The sequence below is a fragment of the Jaculus jaculus genome, chromosome 9 (genome assembly GCF_020740685.1).
Source record: "Jaculus jaculus isolate mJacJac1 chromosome 9, mJacJac1.mat.Y.cur, whole genome shotgun sequence".
Classification (NCBI taxonomy): Eukaryota; Metazoa; Chordata; class Mammalia; order Rodentia; family Dipodidae; genus Jaculus; species Jaculus jaculus.
This window is the reverse complement of record NC_059110.1, coordinates 99,129,230-99,150,497: the sequence shown is the minus strand read 5'-3', so window position 1 is coordinate 99,150,497 and position 21,268 is coordinate 99,129,230. Positions and strand designations below refer to the sequence as shown.

The window sequence follows — 21,268 nt, the reverse complement described above, 5'->3', positions numbered from 1 at the left end:
CAGGTGCATGCTCCCCCTTGTGCAGCTGGCTTACGTGGGTCCTGGGGAATCGAATCTGGGTCCTTTGGCTTTGCAGGCAAGCACCTTAAACACTAAGCCGTTTCTCCAGCCCTTGTTTTTTTTTTTTTTTTTTTTTTTGGTTTTTCAAGGTAGGGTCTCACTGTAGCCCAGGCTGACCTGGAATTCACTCTGTAGTCTCAGGGTGGCCTTGAAGTCTTGAACTCATGGTGATCCTCCTACCTCTGCCTCCCAAGTGCTGGGATTAAAGGAGGACGCCACCACACCCAGCTCCTTGTTCTGTTTTTCTATGGATTTGGGACAACAGAAGAAAGACACTGGAGGTAGCCAGTCCACCATCTTGACACTAGTGCCCTCTCTATTTCCTTTGTCCACTTTCCCAGGTGTCACCCCTCAGCTAGCTTACCTGGACTCCACATACTTGGCCCAGCAGCTCAGGAGCTGCAAAACCATCTTAGAAAAAGGAATTCAAGAGCCACTTGCTACAAATTAGTCTCTGCCCCAGTTACCCTTCAAGAATAACTTCTGGGTATGAAAGTCAGAAATCCAGGGCTGGGGAGACACCTCAGTAATTAAAGGTGGATGCTTGCTAGCAAAGGCTGCTGGCACAGGTTTAATTTCCCAATATCAATGTCAAGCCAGATGCACAAAGTGGTGCACGTGTCTGGAGTTTGTTTGCACTAACAAGAGGTGCTGGCACGTCCACATCTATATTCATATGTATTTAGAATCCAAACCCACCAGCGTAACCTACCCCTTTGCCCAGGCAGAGTCCAGCATGGATTTTGTGAAAATAGACTTTATTATAATAAAATGTCTTTTTAAACAAATGCCCCGAACCATTGCACAACCCTGGAGACTAAGGTGGGGCGGGGGCTCAGTCAAACAATCTCCAACCACAGCCAAGGAAACATGCAGAGTCCCACCCAACCGGGGGGTGAGGGAATGGGGTGGCTAGGATAAGGATAGAGAACTCCCTACCCGCTCTGAACAGGGAATGTATGAAAATAGCTGCATAAATCTGTCCTTTCCCTTAGCCCCCGGACTCCAACAGGGGCCACAAGAAAATGATGCAAAAGAGAAAGTTGAATCCAATGAGCAAAATAAGGCAACCCCAACTCCTGCTTTCTGCTCCCTGGTCCCCCCCTCCCCCGGGCTTGAGGGAGATGGGATGAGACAGGGGCCAGGTGGCCTGGGCAGGGAGGGGGTGGAGCACGGTGGGGCGGGGTCAGGCCCGCTTTGGCATGACCTTTCTCCTTCCCGGGGCCTGTGCGGTGGAAGCGAGATGGAGGAGCTGGACGAGGCACTGAGTATGTACACATATATACACGGCTCTGCCCACTGCCCCGGTGGGGGTCGGGGTGGGGGGGGAGACTCCAGTGCAAATGTTCATTCGAGGGAGGGAAGACATGTTCAAGAGAGCCAGAGCCATTAGAAGAGTGGCCCTTATCTCCACCCAGGTCCTGTCCTGGGAGAAGGGAGGGCCAAAGAAGGGGCCAGTATAGTGGTAGGAACTAGGATTGGACTATGAGGGTGGACTGAGAGTCAAGAATCATGGGTCCAGTTCTGGTCTGATCGGATGCTTGATGACCTTGGTTAAGTTACTCACGCTGGGGCTCAGTTCCCCTCCCTGAAGAGGAACAGACCCATCTAGAGGACTCATCCTTGAGGACCCAGCGTAGACCCCGTCACCTAGTCCCTTGGATTCTTCTGAGTGCCACAGTGTTCACTCAGAGATCAGGAGCTCTGAGCTCACTGGGCTTCCCTGCCCAGTCACCGTGGTGACCGGGGAGCCTCCAGGGACCAAGCCACTTCTGCCTGCAGGATGGGTGCAGTGGCTTCACTCCTTCTTTCCAGAACCCAGCTTTCTAAGGAGCTCCTTCCCCTTGGAGAGGAGACCTCGCACCTTTTCGGCTGTGCCCTGTGGCTCCCCCAGTTCGGTCCTGGGGGAGCTGTGTGGGCTGGGGGCACAGTGCCAGCCTGAGGGCACTGGGGACCCTTGTGTTGTGCTGCCCCAGTCCTGAAATGTGAGAAAGAAAAGTCGGTCAGGGTCACTCCCTCCCACTTGACACTTACGCTCTTTTCATTGGTGCCAGTGACAAGTGGGTAAGCCGCCCCCACAAAGCACTGAGGTTAGGGGGGATGATGCTGAAGGGGCTCTGCCTGGGAGTCCCATAGAACAGAGTTTCTTATCGGCTTTGTTACTTGTGGCCCTCAGCAAGTCCCTTTCCTTCTCAGGGCCTCACAAGAAGTGCTGGGCTAACAGAGTTTTCAGAACCTGACCTCAGATAGGCCCTCAACTTCCTACATGTCATCTTCCCAGGAAGGAAACTCAAGGACAATGACACTTAAAGGCAGCTGTCCCCTTCCAGGAAGACAGTACCTACAGCACCCATCAGTACAAAGATGGATCATCCTCACCAATCCAATGCACACAGTACCCAAGGGGTTTTCAAGGAGCCAAGCCAGGGCCCACTCCATGGAGAGAGAGTATGAAGCTCTCCCTGTGAGGACAGACCAGACCCGGAGGGAACCCCAGGCGGGAGCATCCCTAAAGAGGCCAGACCCGGAGGGAACCCGGGACAGGAGTATCACTGAAGAGGTAGTTCCCCTTGAGCATTTGCTCTTGAACAATCTCCTCGTAGCTCCATTTACACCATTGAACTGCTCCTTTTTCCTCAGACAGTGCTGTTTCGTGACCTAAGGACAGGGAATCCACCAGAAAGCCACCCAAAACTGAGCCCTTACATCCCCACACGGACCTGATATAGCTTGTCAGCTCTTGCCAAATCACATGTCCTCTTTCCCTCCATCTAGCCTCCACTGCTGCCCACAGCCTGGCAAGCTCCCAGCCAGAACCAACTAGAGTGCCCAGAAAAGAAGGACTTGGTTCACAGCCAAACCCATCACGACCATCACTGCCCCAGTCCAGGGTGATGTGGCCAGACCTGGCTGAAGAGAGAGTCTAGACCTAAAGGTGAAAATATCTACTGCACAGGGAAGTCCCAAGCCTCTCCTCAGAGGGAAGGGCTCAGGGTTAAGGAAACCAAGAATTCTCTGAGCCCTAAAGAATAACTTGAGGATGCCTATAGATTTCAACTATTCAAGCTCTCCCTTGTATCCTCTAAGCAGAGAAATTTAGGAGCCAGAAGTAAAAACATGTATCTGAACAGTCTCACAGGTCAAAATGCAGAAGACCTTTTCAGATAGGTGTAGATCCTAAGGACAGAGCCACCCCATCATACCTCAAAAGGGCCCCAGCTGAAACTAAGAATAATTGGCGAAACAAGCAAGGGTGCTGTTTTCTTGGTGAACCAGGTACCAGCACAAGGGTGAAGGAGATCAACACAGAGAAAAATCAACTCCTACCAAATCAGAGGTCCAGAGATCCAGAGGCCCCCAACACCTCATCACTAAAGCAGACCAAAAATGAACCCAACATGGCTCAGGGAAATTTTGCGGAAGAGGGGGCAGAAAGAATGTCAGAGCCACATGTTGGGTCATGATACGCAGAGACATTTATCCTACCCATAACTGTGAGCTAACTCCAGAATGCATGACCCATATACCTCATCAAGGAGGGGTCAAGGGGAGGGGGTAGGTCATGGATCAGCCTAATAATGGTACCAAACTGACTATATTCGCTGAGTACAAAACTAATTAATTTTAAAAAATGCAGAAGGCCAGGGTGGGGAGATCATTATTACTGATGACATTACTGTATCATTTCTCTGTCACCAATAATAATCACAGCATTATAGTACCATAGCCATATGGTATCATAATACCACTGTTGAGTCATAATATGAGTATCATGTTCTATAAGATCCATAGATTATAGAATATGGCAAGTCAGCTGAAGTGAAATGTCATGTGCTAAGATGACATGTACCCCTATGACAGCTGGCTGGCTCTGCCCAGGGTAACGACAAGGCAGGGGGAAGGAAGAGAGGAAGGGTGATCCCCCATCCAAATCTGGCTCATGGCAAGACCCCCACCCCTATTCCCTGGAGGAAAGTGGAAAATCAAGGTGAGTTCCCAGGCAGAGGTGCTGTCTGATTATGGTGAGGTGGGGACTGGGGTCACACAGAACACAGGGGCCAGTCCCCCCACTTACATGTTTCTCTCTCTACAAATATCTATCTCCATCTAGCACTGGACTCTTCTCCTCCTCGTTCTCTGAGAACAGGGAACAAAGAGAGGAGAAGGATTACCGACAGACCCACATGCTCTCCACCAGTCACCAAGTGGCCCAGGTATGGGTGGCACAGCCCTCATGTTTGGAGCTACTTCATGTGGAAGACCTGGGTTTTCTGGTTGGGGCTTGGCCTCTTCACCTCTTCCCTGATCTCTGAGGCTGGAGGCTTAATTGTCCCCCATCCCACCCTATTAGGAGGCAAGTAATGAGAACCCAGGAAGTGGGACCTTGCTAGACAAATAATTTCAAAAGGCACCAGCTGGACAAGGGGAGGGACCATTGGGCAGGAAGATCCAGCAGAGTGGGAGCACCCTAAATGACTAGCTAGTAGCAGAGCTCCTTTTCTATAGGGCCCCTCTCTTGTGTCAGCCCCGGGGCACTGGCAGCTGAATCAGAAGTCCTGAGGATCACAGTGTCTACCATTACCCCTCTGCACTCAGGGGCATACGCTGGGTGGGGATGGCCCGGTTGAGCTCCCTTTTGGTGGGTCACACACTGCCCCTCTGTATTATGGGCTTAGCTTCCTGAGTCCCTCCCACCATACCAACCTGGCCTACCACTCCAGCAGGGTACAAACCAAATGGCCCAGCCCCTCACTGACCTGATTCTCAGCCTGCGATATCCCAGGCTCCCTCTCTGGGCCACCCACCTCAGGCCCAGGGCCCTCCAGGAAGTTGGATGGAACCAGGCCCCTCTGTCCATTCAGTTCTCCCTAGGGAAGAGATGATCATGAGACTGAGAACAGGAAAGAGGTCCCAGCCCTGTCCCTTGATCCTGAGGCCCCTGGGAAATAGCATTGTCAAGGGAGGTGACCTGGTCCAGTCCTCCAAACTTCTGTCAGGATTCCCTGTCCTTCCCCCTGGCCAGCTGACAACACTGAGTACAGTACAGTGCACCCTCCACGACAATGTCCTCACATAGTAAAAGCCATCATCATCCATGTTCCCAAACACAGTAATGACATCCCCTGCCTTGAAGGTCAGCTCTGCCTGTAGAGAGAGCAAGAGGCAGGTGTCAGACCTGGGAAGACGCTGCCACCACCACCCCTGTCACTTGGCATTGTCTGGGAGTCCTCACCTCCACGTCCATATTGGGGGAATTCTCCCATGGGTTGTAGTCAAATGCAGCCACCATGGGCCGGGGAACCTTCAGGCTAGCAGAGGTGATCAGCTTGGGAGGGCCTGTAAAGGAAGAGGTGAAGGCTCTACGCTCTCTTCTGAACTGAAGCCTAATGACCCCTCCCCCCAGCTGTAGTACCTAAGGAGAGGCCATGGGGCTCCCCCACCCTCACCCTGCCTCTCTCCCCAGACACCCTCACCAGCGGCTGGCCCCTCACCTGGAGAGAGCTGAGCAGAGTCTTCTAACTCTACTGTGGAGAAAATGCTCATCTGAGCCCTGCCTGCTCTTCCCTCTTCATGCCAGGCTGGGAAGGCAGGGTGCGCACCCTCCCACGGAGGACACAGGGTGCTCAGAAATCACATCAGCATAACCCTTTGGTTTAGTAGTGAACTAAGGCCCAGGACAGGTAGGTGACCTACATGCTTCAGGGTACACAGAATGCTCAGCCAGAACAAAGCCCCTCTCCTCCCTAGAGGGAGTGGGTGTGAGTGGAGGTCTGCTCAGAGTCCCTCGGTGTCTCCTCACAGAGCCAGGCCGTGCCACCCCACTCCCAGCGCACACGGGCATCGTGTAAGCATGGGTCTTTCTTACCCTTTTTGGAACGGCGGGGCTTGGGAGGAGGTCCAGTTGCTCGGGCTGTGGAGTACACAAAGGGACTATTCCCTGATCCAGAAAGGCAAATAGAAAAGAAAAGAGAAAGAAAAAGAAACTGAGGCAAGAAGCAGAGGAATAGGACAAACTAAAGGTTCTTCCCAGGGTTCCTATAGTGGTATGTGTTTGGGTGTGTGTGTGTTGCTGTTTTGTGGTGCTGGGCATCAAACCCAGGGCTTTAATCATATGAGAAAAATGCTCTGCTGCTATGCCACACTCCCCAACCACTGAGCTCATTTCTTTATTTTACTTTATTTTATTTTATTTTATTTTATTTTATTTTTGAGGTAAGGTTTCACTCTACCCCAGGCTCACCTGGAATTCCCTATGTAGTCTCAGGGTGGCCTGAAACTCACAGCAATCCTCCTACCTCTACCTCCTAAGTGCTGGGATTAAAGGCGTGCACCACCACACCCGGCTCTGAGCTCATTTAAGGGTCTTTGTCTCACATCTCTAACAAAAGCCATGCTGACTCCCACAATCCAAAAATGCAGCCAGCATCACTGTGCTCTCTTCAATAGTCCACACTGTAGCCAGCCTGGCAGGGTGCAGAGCATGTTATCCCACTCTGCCAAGCTCCAGTGGCTCTGTTAGATTCAGACCCCAGGTCCCCTAGGATAGGGGTGGGTTACAGCAGAGTGGCCAGGAAGAGGTAAGGGACGGCAGCAGGTCATACCTGAGCCCTCAGTGAGAACATCTGGAGACAAGAAACCCCGCTGCAGCAGCTGCTGTCTGCCCGCTGGACTATCCACAGCCACCTCAGCCACCATGTTGCAGGGGATGTAGCCTACACGTCCCCCACCTTCACCCCGGTAGAAGCCATCCGCATCCTTCTCTCCAAACACCTTGAGGCAAAAGGCAGTTATCTTAAGACCAACTCAGCCCACCCCTGTGCCTCCAGCCCTGAATCCCGGGGCCACTTGGAACCACAGAAGAATGACGTCTTCTGTGCGCCATGCAGCAGGGAAAAAAAAAAAAATAGAGGAAATAGTAAAGACTTTAGATAGGTGGAGAAACATGAAAAAAAAAAAAAAAACAAACAATCCTTTCTGTATCATTACTATCCACTATATATATGGCCTTCCACCCAGGGCTAGATTGGACCTCAGAGAACCACAAAAAGCCTATCATCAATATTGCAGGAATAGAGCTGGAGAGATGGCTGAGCAGTCAAGGTGCTTGCCTGCAAAACCAAAGGACCCAGGATTGTTTCCCCAGGACCCACATAAACCAGATGCATAAGGTGGCACGTGTGCCTGGAGTGCATGCGCAGTGGCAGGAGGTCCCTGGAGCATCCATGCTATCTGTCTCTTTATCTCTCTCTTAAATAAATGAATAATAATACAGGAATAATGAGGAGGCTGGGAAGATAGTTCAGTCAATAAAGGGCTTATCCCTCAAGCACAAAGACCTGAGTTACATCCCCAGTACCTACATAAATGCCTGGCATAGTGGCCTGGGCCTGTGATCTCAGCACTGGGGAGGGAAGTGGGAAGGCAGATCCCTGGGACTTAGTGGTCAACCAGCCTAGCCTAATTGCTGAGCTCCAGGCCAATGAGAGAGCCTGTCTCAAAGGAGGTGGACCATGTTCCTGGAAGACAACCCCCAAGGTTGTCCTCTGGCCTCCATACACATCCACACAGATATGCCCTCACACATAGGTACATCCATACACACACCATACACATGCAAACCACCACCACAAAAATACTTGGAGGAATTAAAAAAAAAAGGTAGTGTTAATAGCAAACAGTCCCACTGCGCTGAGCATGTGCCGAGCAGAAGTGTGGTGTGCACCTTGAAGCTTTGCTCCACAGCAACTCTGAACCGGTCTCAAGATTATTCCCATTCTACCAGCGAGGAGACTGAGGCCCAGAAAGGATGTAATCTACTCAAAGCTGCACAGCAAGAAGCAGCAGGGGGCAGAGTCCATGTGGTTCTAGAAGTAATGTCCTTGGTCTCTCCCCCCCCCCAGCTCTCTGCTGCCTCCAGTGGAGGAAGAAGGGAGGAGGCAGGAAGCTGGCTGGGGACAGAGTATGGGGCATAGTGAGTCAGTCAGTCACCTTTAGGATCTGGCCCTCCCGGAAGGGAAGCTCCTCTTCTCCAGCGTCAGGGTTGGGTGACATTGACACAGGGTCATAGTCAAACAGAGCCACAAAGACCCTCACGGGTAAATCCTGATGAGCTGGTGCTTCTGGAGTGTTCCTCGGAGGGCCTGTGAAGAGGGTTGGAGACAGAGCAGTGACTCGGTGAGCTCCACTCAAAGCAGGGGGTGGGAGAGGGAAGTCCCTTCAGCTTGGCCCAGCCCCGATTAGATGCTCACCCAGCTCAGTGACACCAAGCCTGGGTGCCCGGGCCCCTCTCCTCTGGGGTCCCCTCCGCCCAGAGTTGTCCTGCCCTCTGGGCTCCCCAGTGTCTGTTGCCTACAAAGAGAGAGGGCAACAGATGGCAGAGGTGACACACCATCCCCTCGGTGGCCCACACTCCCCGGCTCTGCCCCGTCAGCAGCATAAGCAACACAGAACAGGAGCACAGCATTCCTCTCCAGGGGCCTGGCCCAGCCTCCTCCAGGCACCAGGCACCCCTCACAGCGGGAGGAAGGGCAGGAGGCCCCGGGGCCCTGACTCCCCCTAGTACATGAGTGCGGTGGGGGGGTGTGAGGTGGTCAAGAAGCACGTGAGAGGAAGGTGGCCCATCAGCATCGGGGCTGGTGACTCGACATGGCATCGCAGTCAGTGTCCTGAAGACAACTAGCTACTCAGAGGGAGAGGGCCACCCTGCCCAGGGCAGCCCCTGGTGGCCAGTGACAGCAGAATATTGTGCATCCCAGTTTCAGTCAGCAGAAGCAGCAGCAAAGCAGTGGAATGTGGGTGGGAGGAGGCGGGTGAGGGAGCCCGAGGCCAGCCCCACCACTGCCCATGGAGGTGGCAGCGTGGAATGGGAGTGGTTGGTGGGCAGCAAGCAGGACCACCAGGCGGCAGCAGGCAGGAGGCTGCCCAGGGTAGGGAGTGGGCACAGACCCGGGAGGGTGGCTCCTTGGTTCTGCCAGTGGTACCGCGGCCTCTCCGCTCGGGTTCCCCTTTCTCCCAGGCTGGGAGGTGCAGGTAGGGGTTGGGGCCTGAATTGACCTTCAGAGGGCCCCTGGGCCTTCTCAGAGGTGCTGTGTCCCAGGCCTCCCCATCTGCGGGGTAACAGGAGCTCGTGATGCCGAGGCCGGGCTCCTGCTCATCCTCAGAATCATATTCCACGCTGATCTCTAAGCACTTGGGGGACAGGCAGCTGACCAGGCTGGATTCTGGAGCCGGGCCACGGGGACACCTCCGAGAAAGGCCCGGACGCCCTCTCCCACCAGCCTCCAGTCCACCCCTGGTGCCCTCAACCACAGGGAGGCCACCCCTCTCCCGCGGGGTGTTGCTTGGCCGGGCAGAGGCCTGGGGCCCGCCATTGCTAAGAAGCCGGCTACAGTGTTCACGGGGATCTGGTGGCCGCTTGCGGTTTGGTGGCTTCTCAGGGGAGCCTCCTCCTCTCCTACGGCTGCTTCCACCAAGTAGTAGTATTCCCGGCATTTCTTCCGGGTAGTCCCTGGCCATGGAGGGCTCAGGAGACAAGGGACATGGGCCAGGTCCCTGGGACTGGCCACTGCCACAGCCTAGCTCCAGCAATGCAAGTTCAGGCTGGCCGGGGTCTTGGGGAGAAGAGCCAGCCCCTGGCTTCTCCTCTGCCTCTTCTTCCTTATCCTCCTCTTCCTCCTCCTCCTCCGGGATGCTGAAGAGCTTCTTGCTGCAGAACTGCTGGAGGGGCAGTTCCAGGATCTGCTCCAAGATCTCCTCGTCGCTGTCAGTCTCACAAAAGGGGTCAGGCTGGGAGTGGGGAGAAGAGAGCAGCAGGGAAGAGAGGTCCGTCCGTGGGGAAGAGGAGAGGTCTGTAACCTGGGCCCTCAAGTGAGGAGGGCAGGGATTGGGGCCACACTCCCAGCCCTCCCTTAGCTTCCTCCAAGGGGAAAGAACCAGATAGTGGCTGGCCCAAAGCTACACATCTATCTAGGCAGGACTGAGACTCAGGCACCAACCCCTGTGGGGCAGAAGCAGCAGGGAGGAGCCATGCCTGTCATAGAGGGAGGACCCCCCATTCCTTCCCCAGACACTCCCAGCACCAGGCACCGGCTTCCCTGGCCGGGGTAGTGTATCTACTGGGTGGAGAGAAGATGTGGAAAGATCTGTCCTACTTCCTTCCTTCTTTCCAAGCAGGGCAAAGGCCCACACAGGGGCCTCTTCACATTCATTGCTTAGGACAGGGCCCAGGCCACACACCTAGACTGTTGCTGGCACTCAAGTGGTGGCTGGAACAGCTGCTGATACATGAGGTCGAGACCCTTGCAGCCTGAGGTCTGGGACCCGCCAGCCTCTCCTCACCCCGTTACCTTGGTCCCATTCTCCCTGATGCTGTTGCCAGCAACCTGCTGCTGCAAGGAACAAGTCCCAGAACCTAGGTCCTCTTCCTCCTCCTCCTCCTCTTCCTCCTGGATGTCTGATAGATCTGAGTTGCGGCTGTGATCCACAATGGAGTTCACCAAGCGAACACCAAGTTCTGTTGTCTCCTCTTTCTATAAGAGACAAGACAGAAGCTGGGCATGGTGGCGCACACCTTTAATCCCAGCACTTGGGAGGCAGAGGTAGGAGAACAGAGAGGAAAGACAGGAAGGGATCTAGACAGGTTCAGCTCTACCCAGAATCACAAATGGTCTCTTCAGAGAGGAAGAAAAACTCTGACCAAAATAGGGGTGGGTGGTGGGCATGGTGGCACACACCTTTAATCCCAGCACTGGGGAGGCAGAGGTAGAAGGATCACTGTGAGTTTGAGGCCAGCCTGAGACTACATAGTGAATTCCAGATCAGCCTGAGCTAGAGTGAAACCCTACCTCGAAAAACCAAAACAACAAACAAACAAAAAACTACAAAACAAGCAGGGGTGGGTAAGGGAAAGGAGCCAAACAGAAAAGAAAAAGAAAAATTTAACAGAGAAGCATATACAACAGAGAGGTGTCAGAGCCAGACCAAAGCAGAGGGCTAGCAGATGGTACAACCGGACAGGAGCTGATGAGGGGTAGGAAGGTAAAACCTCGATGCTGTGAGGTGTGCCTCCTACCTCAGCTGTGGGTTGCAAGCCTGAGCCCAGATCTTCTCCATGGCAGACCTCAGCACTTGGTACCCTCGGGGCCAGTGCTCCTTGAGTGGGGCTGGCCTCTTCCGAGGTCCACTCAGCCTCCTGCTTGGTCAGGGAGGGAACTGCAGGGCCAGGGCCTCCCTCGCCCAGGCTTAGCTCACTAGTCCTCCTCTCCTGCGAGGCACCCAGCACAGCTGCCCTGGCCTCTTCCTGCAATGAATGGCACTGAGTAAAGGCCCAAACCCCAGGCTGTCTCCAAGCTTGCCCCTGCTCCCCTCGATCCAGTCTGAGCACCTGAGGGCAAGGGACTGGAGACTCTTGTTGAGGTCCTCTGGATGTCTCCATGGAAGGGCTTGCTGGAGGATCTTGAGTTCCATGGGAGGAAGGATACCGGAGGGGAGAGCTGGGGTCCCCAGGCCCCGGAGAGGCTGGAGCAAGGGGTGTTCTGACCTCTGGGCTTGCTCGTGGTGAGGGGCAGGAGCCCCTGGCTAACTGGCAGGCTGGAACCAGGGCTGGAGCAACAGGAGCTGGGATGGAGTCAGCCGACTCGCCATGGGAGGACATGGTGCGTACGGTCACCTCACGGCACTCCTGCAGCAGCTGCAGCTGGGACACCTCCACCAGCACGCTGCCTGCTGTGGGGGAAGCCACCTCCATGACCTGGGAGAGGAAGGGGAAAAGGAACACAGCAGGAGGGGAGTCTGAGATCGGGAAGTGTGAAGACAACAGTGGCTTCTAGCATCCTGGCAGGCACTGTGCCAAGCCCTTCTCACACGCCTTATTCCATTCAGTCCTCCTGGCCACATGGCGTTGAGGAGTCAGTTCTTCAGTCCCTCACATGCTGCCAAAGCCCATGCTCTTAACCAATCTGCCACATGTGTCCAAAGGCCAGTGGCAGGACATCTCTGCCAGGTCAGGGAGACTAGGCCTCTGAGCATGGCTAGGAAGAACCTATGCCCTGAGTCCAGCATATGGGCAGCTGGAGGCCCCAGATGATACCTTCTGCCCATCGGCATAGACGGCATAGCCTGTGACCCGGACTCCATTGGAGGTACCAGCAGCATCAATAGTGACAGGGAGCCAGCTGATGGTCAAGATTCCAGGGGAAGGCCCTGCTTCAATCTGTACATCCAGAGGGGCATCAGGGGGTCCTGGGGGAAGTGGGATACAAGACAAAGCAATGCGGGATACCCCATGCCAGAGACAGCAGCCCCATGAGCTCCTTCTCTGATAATATACTCATGGCCTGGCATCCTATGTGCTGTGGACATAAACAGCCACACCTGCATACCTGCCGGAAGTGTGGTAAACTGGAGGGTGGCAGACCGCTGCTCTGGCCTCTCGCAGCCTGATTGCCAGGACCCCCAGGGTGGGAGCTGAGCCTCCACTCGAGCCTGATAGAGTGTTCCAGGCCGCAGATGGCAGAAGGTGGCCCAGTAGGTGCTGGGGCGGGCACGTGGACACTCTTCCCCATTGAGGTAGATGGCATGGGCCAAGTTGCTATTGCCAGGCACCCAGGTGATCTCAGCAGACGTGGCTGTCAACCGGTGGATCCGCAGCTGTCTGGGTACAACCCCCGCCCCCGCACCCACAGCCAGGCAACAGCGAAGAGGATCAGAGCTGCCCCTGCTGGTCAGCGCCTGAACAGAGACCTGGAGAGGCCCGGCCCGCAGGTCCAAGTTTTCAAGCACAGCCTTCGGGGGCGCCCCGGGTCCCAGCGTCTGACGCAGTTCCCCGTTGACACAGACATGAAAGCCGCGGAGGTCGGCTTTCTCAGGAGGCAGCTCCCAGGCCAGCACCACACTGTGGGCTAGCTGCTTGAGGACCATGAGATGACGGGGATAAGGCGCAGTCAGAGACTCGCCCAGGCCCTCAGGTGGGGGGCTCAGACTGAGCTCTTCTGCTGCAGCCTCCTCTGACCTGGGCTGGCTGTGTCCCCTGCTGCTCTGGCCCCCGCTACTGCTGCCACCCCCACCTCCGCTCATAAAACTGAGTTCAGGGCCCGAGCTGTGTGACAAATCGGCCAGCTCCACGGGGAGAGAGGTCAGGAGGTCGTCATCAGATACTCGCTCTACAAAATTGGAAGGGACCAGGCCCCTTCGGCCATCCATGAGCTCTCCTGGTAGAGGGACAGCAGGAAAAAAAAAAAGCAGGGAAGGGGAAGACAGAGAGGAGGTAAAGAAAAGCTGACCCAATGAATGCACTTTCGCAATGGCTGGCTGCGATTTTGATAAGGACTTGATTCAAATCAACATCTACCTGACAAGAACAGTCAGGATTAGAGAACCAGTGTTGGCTTTTGCAGGTGTGGTGACGGTATTTTTGTCATATAGGACAGTGCTTCTTTAAATTTCATGTGCATATGAGTCACCTGCAGACTTTTAGAAATGAAGATTCTAATTCACTCTGATCTGGGCAAGCATCTGTGTTTCCAACAGGCCTCCCAGGTGCTGCTGCGGCGGCGGTGGCTGCTAAGGATGTAGGAGAACATTCATGTTCCAAGGCAATGGATGTAGAAGAATTTCTAAGTAAAATGCCACGATGCCTACACTTCATCTTAGAATCATTTTGAACCTATCTATCATCTATCCATCTATCAAACAAGGTCTCATGCAGCCAAGGCTGCCCTTGAAGTTCTGATTCTCCTCCCAAGTGCTGGAATTATAGGTGTATGCCGTCAAGCTCAGTTTATGCTCTGCTGGGGATCCAACCCAGGGTTTGGTGCATGCTAGGCAAGCACACTACTGATGGAGTCCCTTTGAAATCTTCTATACAATTAAAACTTTCCAAGCCGGGCGTGGTGGCACACGCCTTTAATCCCAGCACTAGGGAGGCAGAGGTAGGAGGATCTCTGTGAGTTTGAGGTCACCTTGAGACTACATGATGAATTCCAGGTTAGTCTGGGCTAGAGCGCAACCCTCCCTTTTAAAAAAAAATAGAGGGCTGAAGGGATGGCTTAACAGTTAAGGTGTTTGCCTATAAAGCCTAAGGACCCAGGTTTGATTCCCCAGGACCACGTAAGCCAGATGCACAAGGAGGGCGCATGCATCTGGAGTTCGTTCACAATGGTTGGAGGCCCTGGTGCACCCATTCTCCTCTCTATCTCCCTCTTTCTCTGTCAAGTATATATATATTGTTTTGTTTTTCGAGGTAGGGTCTCACTCTAGCCCAGGCTGACCTGGAATTCACTATGGAGTCTCAGGATGGCCTTGAACTCACAGCAATCCTCCTACCTCCGCTTCCCGAGTGCTGGGATTAAAGGCGTGCGCCACCACGCCCAGCTAAATAAATATATTTTTTTAAAAATAAAAAAAAAATAGAACCAAAAAAACAAAAATAAAATAGGCATGGTGGCGCACGCCTTTAATCCCAGCACTTGGAAAGCGAAGGTAGAGGATCTCTGTGAATTTGAGGCCAGTTTGAAACTACATATTGAATTCCAGCTCAGCCTAGGCTAGAGTGAGATTCTACCTTGAAAAAAAATTAAAAAAAAAAAATAGGGAGCCGAGCATGGTGGCACATGCTTTTAATGCCAGCACTTGGGAGGCAGAGGAGGAGAATCACTGTGAGTTCAGGCCATCCTGAAACTACATAGTATCTTCCAGGTCAGTCTGAGCTAGAGTGAGACCCTACTTTGAAAAACCAAAATAAATAAATAAATAAAATAAAAATAGGCTGGGGTGTGACTTTAATCCCAGAATTTAGGAGGCTGAGGCAGAAGGTTCTCCATAAATTCAAGGCCACTCTGAGACTGCAGAGTAAATTTCAGGTCAGCCCAGACTAGAGTACGGCCCTATCTTGAAAACCAAAATAAATAAATAAATAAAAATAGATGCTTAAAATCCAGCACTTGGGAGATAGTAACAGGAGGTTCAGAAGTTCAAACCCAGCCTTGTTTATATAGTGAGTTCAATCCCATACTAGGAAGGGAAGGAGCCTGAAGAGGGGAAGGGAAAGGAGGGAGCGGGAGGGAAGAGACGGGATGGGAAGGGAAGAAAACATTCCACCATAGTAGATTTTACAGACCTGAGGAATAGAGGCTGGGATACCTCTTACCTTCCCTTTGTGGAAAAAAGACATCCACAAAGGGAGAATCACTTCATCTGGGCAAGAAGTAAATGCCAGAGAAGAGTTACTTATGGGTTCTAGAAAAGGTAAGGCCACACAATCCAGGAACATGGCTGGCATCAACCCAGGAAGTGACCGGTGTGACTTTTACCTGTGTTAGTTCTCCTGAAGACTTAGCTCTAGATTTTAAAAAATATTTGTTGGGCTGGAGAGATGGCTCTATGGTTAAGGGACTTGCCTGCAAAGCCTAAGGACCCTGGTTCAGTTCCCCAGTACCCATGTAAAGGCAGATGCACAAAGTGGAGCATGAATCTGGAGTTCGTTTGCAGTGGCTGGAGGCCCTGGCATGCCCATATTCTCTATCTCTCTCTCTTCTTGCAAATAAATAACTAAAAAACAAAAAATATTTTTTGAGGATATAGAGTAGATTAGTGGATAAAACACTTGCTTCACAAGAACAAGAACCCAATTCAGATCACCAAAACACACAAAAAGCCAGACACAACAGCAAGCATCTGTAATCCCAATGTGCCTATGGTGACATGGGAGGCAGTCAATCTCTGGACGCTCATGGGCCAGCTAGACTGGTGAACGCAGCAGAGAACAATAATGAGACCACATCTCAGTCAGGTGGAAGGCAAGGATCAACACCTGAGGTTTACTTCTGACTACCCTACATGCGATATGGCATGCACACAACCACATGTACATTATCTGTCATACATAATACATCATACACATCGTCTACACACATAAAATACCAAGAAAAGTTGGGCTGGAGAAATGGTTCAGCACTTACTTGCAAAGCCGGATGGCCCTGGTTTAGTTCCCCAGTACCTACATAAAGCCAAATGCACAAAGTGGCACATGCATTTGGAGTTCATTTGCAGTGGCAGGAGGCCCTGGCATGCCCAACTCACTTTTTGTCTCTCTGCTTACAAATAAATAAATAAAAGTATTTTTAATATGCCAGTTGTAATGGCACACGTCTTTAATCCCAGCACTGGGGAGGCAGAGGTAGGAGGATTGCCGTGAGTTCGAGGCTACCCTGAAACTATATAGTGAAAGCCAGGTCAGCCTGGGCTAGAGGAAACCCCTACCTCAAAAAAACAAAGTATATATTTAGCCAGGACAGGGCTGAAGTGATAGCTTAGTGGGTAAGGTGTTTGCCTACAAAGCCAAAGGACCTCGGTTCGATTCCCCAGGACCCACGTAAGCCAGATGCACAAGGTGGCGCATGCATCTAGAGTTTGTTTGCCGTGGCTGGAGGCCCTGGTGCACCCACATTCTCTCTCTCTCTCTTTTTCTGCCTCTTTCTCGCTCTCTCAAATAAATAAATAAAAAGTTTTTAAAAAGAAAGGAAGGAAGGAAGGAAGGAAGGAAGGACGGGGCTGAAGCGATGGCTTAATAGTTAAGGTGCTTGCAAGGTAAAGCCAAAGAACCCAGGTTCAGTTCCCCAGTACCCATGTAAAGCCAGATACACAAAGTGGCACATGCATCTGGAATTCATTTGCAGTAGCTGGAGTCCCTGGCACCTTGTTTACCACCTGTTCAGACCTTCTTCTAAGATCTGGAGCTGGCCCCTCCTCACCTTTCTGAGTGGAGCCCAGTATTAAACACAGACCACACATCTGACTACCACCTGTGCCACATACTGCCATGCTCTATTAGCACAAAAAGTACTCCAGGGCTGGCGAGATGGCTCGGTGGTTAAAGGCATGCAAGTGCCTGACAGTCTGGGTTCAATTCCCCAATACCCATGTAAAGTCAGATGCACAAAGTGACACATCCATCTTTACTTTGCAGTGGCAAGAGGCCATGACACACCCATTCTCTCTCTCTCTCTTCCCTTTCCCTCCTTCCATCCCTCCCTCTCTGCTTGCAAACATCATATATACATATATATATAAAATGTTGGTTTTTCAAGATAGGGTCTTGCTTTAGCCCAGGCTGATCTTGAATTCATTATGTACTCTCAGGTTAGATTTGAACTTGTGGTAATCCTCCTACTTCTACCTCCCAAATGCTGGAATTAAAAGCAAATGCTGGGTTGGAGAGAAGGCTTAGTGGTTAAGCGCTTGCCTGTGAAGCCTAAGGACCCCGGTTCAAGACTCAATTCCCCAGGACCCACATTAGCCAGATGCACAAGGGGGCACATGCGTCTGGAGTTCATTTGCAATGGCTGGAGGCCCTGGAGTGCCCATTCTCTCTCTCTCTCTGCCTCTTTCTCTCTGTCTATTGCTCTCAAATAAATAAAAATAAACAAAGAATATTTTAAAAAGCAAGTGCCACCACACCCAGCTCAATAAAATGTATTTTTAAAAATTTTTTTGTTCATTTTTATTTATTTATATGAGAGTGACAGAGAGAAAGAGGCATATAGAGAGAGTGAGATTGAGAATGGGCACGCCAGGGCTTCCAGCCACTGCAAACGAACTCCAGATGTGTGCGCCCCCTTGTGCATCTGGCTAACGTGGGTCCTGGGGAATCGAGTCTCGAACCGGGGTCCTTAAGCTTCACATGCAAGCGCTTAACCGCTAAGCCATCTCTCCAGCCCAATAAAATGTTTTTAACAAAATAAAAAATAGTCGGGCGTGATGGTGCACACCTTTAATCCCAGCACTCAGGAGACAGAGGTAGGAGATCACCATGAGTTCAAGGCCACCCTGAAATGCAGGTCAGCCTGGGCTAGAATGAGACCCTACCTTGAAAAACAACAACAAAAAAAAAGATAGGGCTGGAGATATGGCTTAGTGATTAAGGTGCTTGTTGTCCGTGAAGCCTAAGGACCCAGGTTTGATTCCCCATTATACACGTAAACCAGATGCACAAGGTGACACATGAATCTGGAGTTTATTTGCAGTGGCTAGAGGCCCTGGTAAGCCCATTCTTTCTCTCTCTAATAAATAAATAAAATAAAAAATATGCCAGGTGTGGTGGCACACACCTTTAATTCCAACACTCAGGAAGCAGAGGTAGGAGTATCACTGTGAGTTCAAGGCCAGCCTGAGACTACATAGTTAATTCCAGGTCAGCCTAGGCTCGAGTGAGACCCTACCTCGAAAAGACCAAAGTTAATTAATTAATTAAAAGTAAATGAATCATCCAGGTGTGGTGACACATGCCTTTAATTCCAGCACTCAGGAGGCAGAAGTAGAAGGATCATTGTGAGTTTGAGGTCAGCCCAATACTAAATTGTAATTTCCAGGTCAGCCTGGGCTACAGTGAGACTATGCCTCAAAAAAATTTAAAAAGGCCAGAGAGATGGCTGAGCATTTAAGGCATTTGCTTGTGAGGCCTAATGATCCAGGTTCAATTCCCCAGTACCCCTGTAAGCCAGAGGCACAAGGTGGTACATGCAACTGGAGTTCGTTTGCAGTGGCTGGAGGTCCTAGTGTGCTCATTCTCTCTTTATATATGCCTCTTTATATCTCTCTAATAAATAATAAACATATAAATTTAAAACAATTCTAGGCTGGAGAGATGGCTTAATAGTTAAGTGCTTGCCTGTGAAGCCTAAGGACCCCGGTTTGAGGCTCGATTCCCCAGGACCCACGTTAGCAAGATGCACACAGGGTCGCATGCATCTGGAGTTCGTTTGCAGTGGCTGGAGGCCCTGGCACACCCATTCTCTCTCTCTCCCTCTCTCTCTCTCTCTCTCTCAGCCTCTTGCTCTCTCTGCCTGTCTGTCGTTCTCAAATAAATAAATAAAAATGAACAAAAAAGGGCTGGAGAGATGGCTTAGTGGTTAAGCGCTTGCCTGTGAAGCCTAAGGACCCTGGTTCAAGGCTCGGTTCCCCAGGTCCCACGTTAGCCAGATGCACAAGGGGGCGCACGCGTCTGGAGTTCGTTTGCAGAGGCTGGAAGCCCTGGCGCGCCCATTGTCTCTCTCTCCCTCCCTCTATCTGTCTTTCTCTCTGTGTCTGTCGCTCTCAAATAAATAAATTTAAAAAAAATGAACAAAAATATTTTTTTTAATTCTGAAAAACATCAAATCAAAATTCCTGCCCATCATCTGAACTACATATACTCTGGCTTGGTCTGCTTAGACCAAACATTTTCTTTCTCTTTCCCCACTGGCTTTTGGGTTTCAGAATGCCCCTTAGGAGAGTATGAAAAGTTGGAGTGAACTGCGCATGTTAGGGAGCAGGAATGGACAGACTGAGGTCTTTGGGAACAGGGACTTAAAGCAGGAGAATGGACGGAATGAGCCTTGCTACTACTTTACCTTCAAAAAAGCCATCCTCGTCCATGTTGCCATAGATGTAGATGTATTCGCCCGCTGTCAGTGGAAGCTCCGCCTCTGGGTTCTCATTGGGACCCTCAAAGGGGTTGTAGCTGGTGGAGGAGGTCAGAGGAGGAGGGACATAGTGGTGGACATTGCATTTTCACGCCTGGCATCTCTCCTCCCTGCACCAAGTCTTCATGGAGAACTGATTTCCACTGTAGCCAAGGAGCGCATTGACTATGTCCACAGTGGCTCCCCTGGGTTCTAATCACAATTCAGCTTGGGTCCTTGTACCCTACTGCTACCTCCGCTTCCAGAGGTCTCTATCTTTTCCTCCCAGCCCTGTCCTCGCCACATAGCTCAGGGTTGGGGGGTGGGGTGAGACAGGAGGGACCCACCTATAGCGTGCTAGGAAGACCTGGATTCTGGCTCCTCCTGGGTTCCCCTCTGGTGCCGCTGGGAGCAGAGAGATGCTGTCTACCTCCAGCTCCTCCACCTCACTGGCTGTGTCCACCTGAGGCAGGCAGAAAGAGCTGGTTCCTCTCCAGGGCCCAAGGCCAAAGGCACAGTAGGCAGGGGTCAGAGGGCCCAGGGCCCTGAGAAGGGAAAGTGAACGTACTGGAAGGCCAGTGACAATGAGGCCTGAGTACATGAGAACCAGTACCTGAGCCAGCAGGTCTGGGAAGCACCCAGATCTCGCGGGCAGAAGGTCTGGGGACAACACGGACCCCTCCCTGAGTCCTACCTAGCCTTTACTGCGCCAACCCGGGAAATACAGCCACGTTCCCCCACGTGAGAGGTGGCTGGGACACGCTGGTGTGAGGAGCGGGCATCAACGGTAGTTTGGCTCCTTAAGGTAAAAACTCAGCAAAGCATCTCGATTGCAAAGGGCTGGAAGCAAGGAGGCAAAGGGGGCTGTAGAAACCCCCTCCCCCAGCCAAGCTACCAATGCCTTTGGGCTTCAGCCCTATGAGCTTCCTGTCCAGGGGGAAAAGGCGACCCAGCCGGCAGCCCCTCAGGGATCTCATTCTACAGTAGCACCACCACTCCATCCCACCAGGTGGCAGCAGAGGCCGCGGGCTGGGCTCTACCACTTTCTGAAACCCTACCAAGCAGGGCTGCCGCTGGCCTGCCCATTCCTCTTTCTGGGGTTCATGGGTAGAAAGGGGGACACGGTGACCAGACAAGATCTGTGAGTGGGGCCCAAAAACTTAGTAGTAACAAAAGATACCATATGTTTGCATCTCCTGGGTGTCCTGCACAGAGAGACTTTACTTTTCCTGTAATCCTCACAACAATCTCAGAAGACAGGGGCGCTTTGTTTCCTGTTGTTCTGTTGTTTTGTTTTGTTATTAGGAAGGGTCTCACTCTAGCTCAGGCAGACCTGGAACTCACTTTTTAGACCCAGGCTGGCCTCGAACTCTGAGCACTGGGATTAAAGGTATGCACCATCACACCCAGCTAAGAACACAGGCTTTATTATCCCCAATATTCAGATAAGGAAGCCAAAGCCCAGAGACAGTGGGCTTTACTTTCCTGACACGCAGCTGGAATGGAAATCCCAGAATCTGTGTTCTTTCTCACACAAGCAACTGCTTCTGCCACATGAACACCTTATATAGACCCCGACACCAAAGTGTCTCTTCTATCCAGCCCAGGACTTTAGGGGCCTCCCTAGATCCCTGAGGGGTAGGGCTGGAGGTGAGACTGGCAGGCAATCCCTTGGAGAACAGGTTCCATGTGCTTTCCTGACACAGGAGGAATCTACAGACACTTTCAGCTCCCATCTTGGGATCAGTGGCCACCCAACTTCTCCCACAAGA

At 52.0% G+C, this 21,268-nt stretch overlaps 1 protein-coding gene across 10 annotated transcripts in view; it reads right to left on the bottom strand.

The window, feature by feature from the left end:
* Positions 1–799: 799 nt before the first annotated feature.
* Tspoap1 (TSPO associated protein 1) overlaps positions 800–21,268 on the bottom strand; it is a 32,235-nt gene continuing 11,766 nt past the window's right edge. For 4 of the 10 annotated variants that reach the window (XM_045158160.1, XM_045158162.1, XM_045158169.1 and 1 more), the window contains 17 exons: positions 19,844–19,959; positions 19,446–19,555; positions 12,441–13,268; positions 12,149–12,300; positions 11,444–11,809; positions 11,132–11,359; positions 10,407–10,589; positions 9,007–9,846; positions 8,310–8,409; positions 8,050–8,201; positions 6,663–6,831; positions 5,927–5,998; positions 5,553–5,585; positions 5,294–5,397; positions 5,134–5,205; positions 4,818–4,928; positions 800–2,038 (listed from right to left, as the gene is read on the bottom strand). In XM_045158160.1, coding sequence (XP_045014095.1) covers positions 1,859–2,038; positions 4,818–4,928; positions 5,134–5,205; positions 5,294–5,397; positions 5,553–5,585; positions 5,927–5,998; positions 6,663–6,831; positions 8,050–8,201; positions 8,310–8,409; positions 9,007–9,846; positions 10,407–10,589; positions 11,132–11,359; positions 11,444–11,809; positions 12,149–12,300; positions 12,441–13,268; positions 19,446–19,555; positions 19,844–19,959 — 3,816 coding nt within the window. In that variant the 3' untranslated portion in view covers positions 800–1,858. Of the gene's footprint in view, positions 2,039–4,135; positions 4,198–4,817; positions 4,929–5,133; positions 5,206–5,293; positions 5,398–5,552; positions 5,586–5,926; positions 5,999–6,662; positions 6,832–8,049; positions 8,202–8,309; positions 8,410–9,006; positions 9,847–10,406; positions 10,590–11,131; positions 11,360–11,443; positions 11,810–12,148; positions 12,301–12,440; positions 13,269–19,445; positions 19,556–19,843; positions 19,960–21,268 lie in introns of all 10 variants that reach the window. The other 6 variants (XM_004669961.2, XM_045158164.1, XM_045158161.1 and 3 more) reach the window with 6 other exon arrangements.